The 1,380-nt window shown below is 56.3% G+C and overlaps 1 protein-coding gene across 1 annotated transcript in view; it reads right to left on the bottom strand.

Annotated features, from left to right (window-relative positions):
• The window catches only part of PLEKHM1 (pleckstrin homology domain containing, family M (with RUN domain) member 1), a gene marked incomplete at both ends in the record, with an annotated part of 6,995 nt that overhangs the window by 2,666 nt on the left and 2,949 nt on the right, over window positions 1–1,380 (bottom strand). The window contains one exon of the mRNA XM_010137289.1: window positions 859–1,375. Within this exon, the coding sequence (XP_010135591.1) occupies window positions 859–1,375 (517 nt within the window). The remainder of the gene's footprint in view (window positions 1–858; window positions 1,376–1,380) is intronic.

Here is a 1,380-nt window from a genome sequence, read left to right as displayed (position 1 = left end):
AAAAACGATGTCGCCACTCCTCACCCCCGGCCACGTACAGGAATCCCTCCTGCGCCAGCCTGGGCGGGAGGTGGGAGCGGGGCAGACAGCCCCCCAAGAAAACCCACACATAAAAACTGGGAATCGGTCTTTTCGGTTTGCTGCTTCCACCCGTTGGCAGGTGCAAGATGCAGGACAGAGCCCGGTGGGGCAGGCAGAGACCAAATAGAATGGAAAATGCATATATAAAAAAGTAGAAGATAGATTAAAAGAAGAACCAAGTTTGCTGGAGGGTACGAGAAACTCAGTTGAAGCAGGAGAGAAATGGGAAGTGTAATGAGCTCGTGAAGGCAAAGAGCACGTGAGAGCTGCCAGGGAGGCCAGCGAGCGCTACCCCGTTGAGCCCCGTCGCCCCATGGGCCCGGAGCGCGAGGGGAAGGTGAGGTTTTGCTAAATCAGCTCGTTGCACCCATCGCCACATTCGCTCCTGTGCTGCGATACCGCAGAAAGGGCGTTTGACTGCGCTTTCCCCACAGGTCGAGGCCATAAAATGCCCAGGAGGAGAGTTGTGGGGGCCTCTTGGTCCATCTAAGATTGTCTTCAAGGTAAGACCCCACTGTCTGTTCCATAAACACCTTGAGGAGGAGCCCAGGAGCAGCCCGACTGGAGCTGTGCTGGGGTGGGGATGTGGCGTGGGGGGACTCACCAGAGGTGCCACTGACATGAAGCCCCATCGAGGGGCTTCAGCGCTACTGGGGTTTGGATGGGGAAACCAGCAGCTGGTCTGCAATGGGCTGGCAGGACTCTGGGCACCTCTGATTTGACGTCCCCTCGTTAACACAACATCATCCTCCAAGATGGAGCTGGGGTTTTGGATACCTGCACAGATGAAGCTCTGCGAGTCCAGGCCCTTCTCCGTGGGGATGGCCACCAGGTACTGCAACAAGAAGCTGTTTTCCTTCACCGTGTTCTTCAGGACGACCTGCGAGTGCCCGTCCAAGCTGCCGCCCAGCGTCAGCGCCTCCTCCGCGCTCTCCAGGTAGGACATCAGCACCTCGCGGAGCAGCTCCCTCCACGAGGCCGCTTCCTCGGCGTTCTCAGCCTGCAGCTTCAGGACAGCTTTGGAGGTGATCACCTTGAAGAATGCGGGGCCCCCAAGGCTCGTGTCTGGAACGATGTCCTGGATGGTCTCGATACCGTAACTGTTGCTTAAAATTTTGTCCTTGTTCCTGACTTTGAAGCACTTTAAAGTTTCTAGAGAGAGGGAAAAAATAAAAGGGACCCAGGTTTTGTCTATGTCCACATAGAGAACAGCCTCTTTTATTGCATCCAGCTCCGGTTCGTGAGCTGGAGCCCAGTCAAGGCTGTTCCCAGGCACGTCGCTGTACTGGAGGAGAGCAG

Source organism: Buceros rhinoceros, unplaced genomic scaffold (assembly GCF_000710305.1).
Source record: "Buceros rhinoceros silvestris isolate BGI_N320 unplaced genomic scaffold, ASM71030v1 scaffold27745, whole genome shotgun sequence".
In the NCBI taxonomy this organism is placed as follows: domain Eukaryota; kingdom Metazoa; phylum Chordata; class Aves; order Bucerotiformes; family Bucerotidae; genus Buceros; species Buceros rhinoceros.
Note: the sequence above shows the minus strand (reverse complement) of the source record. Positions and strands in the feature narration are given on the sequence as shown.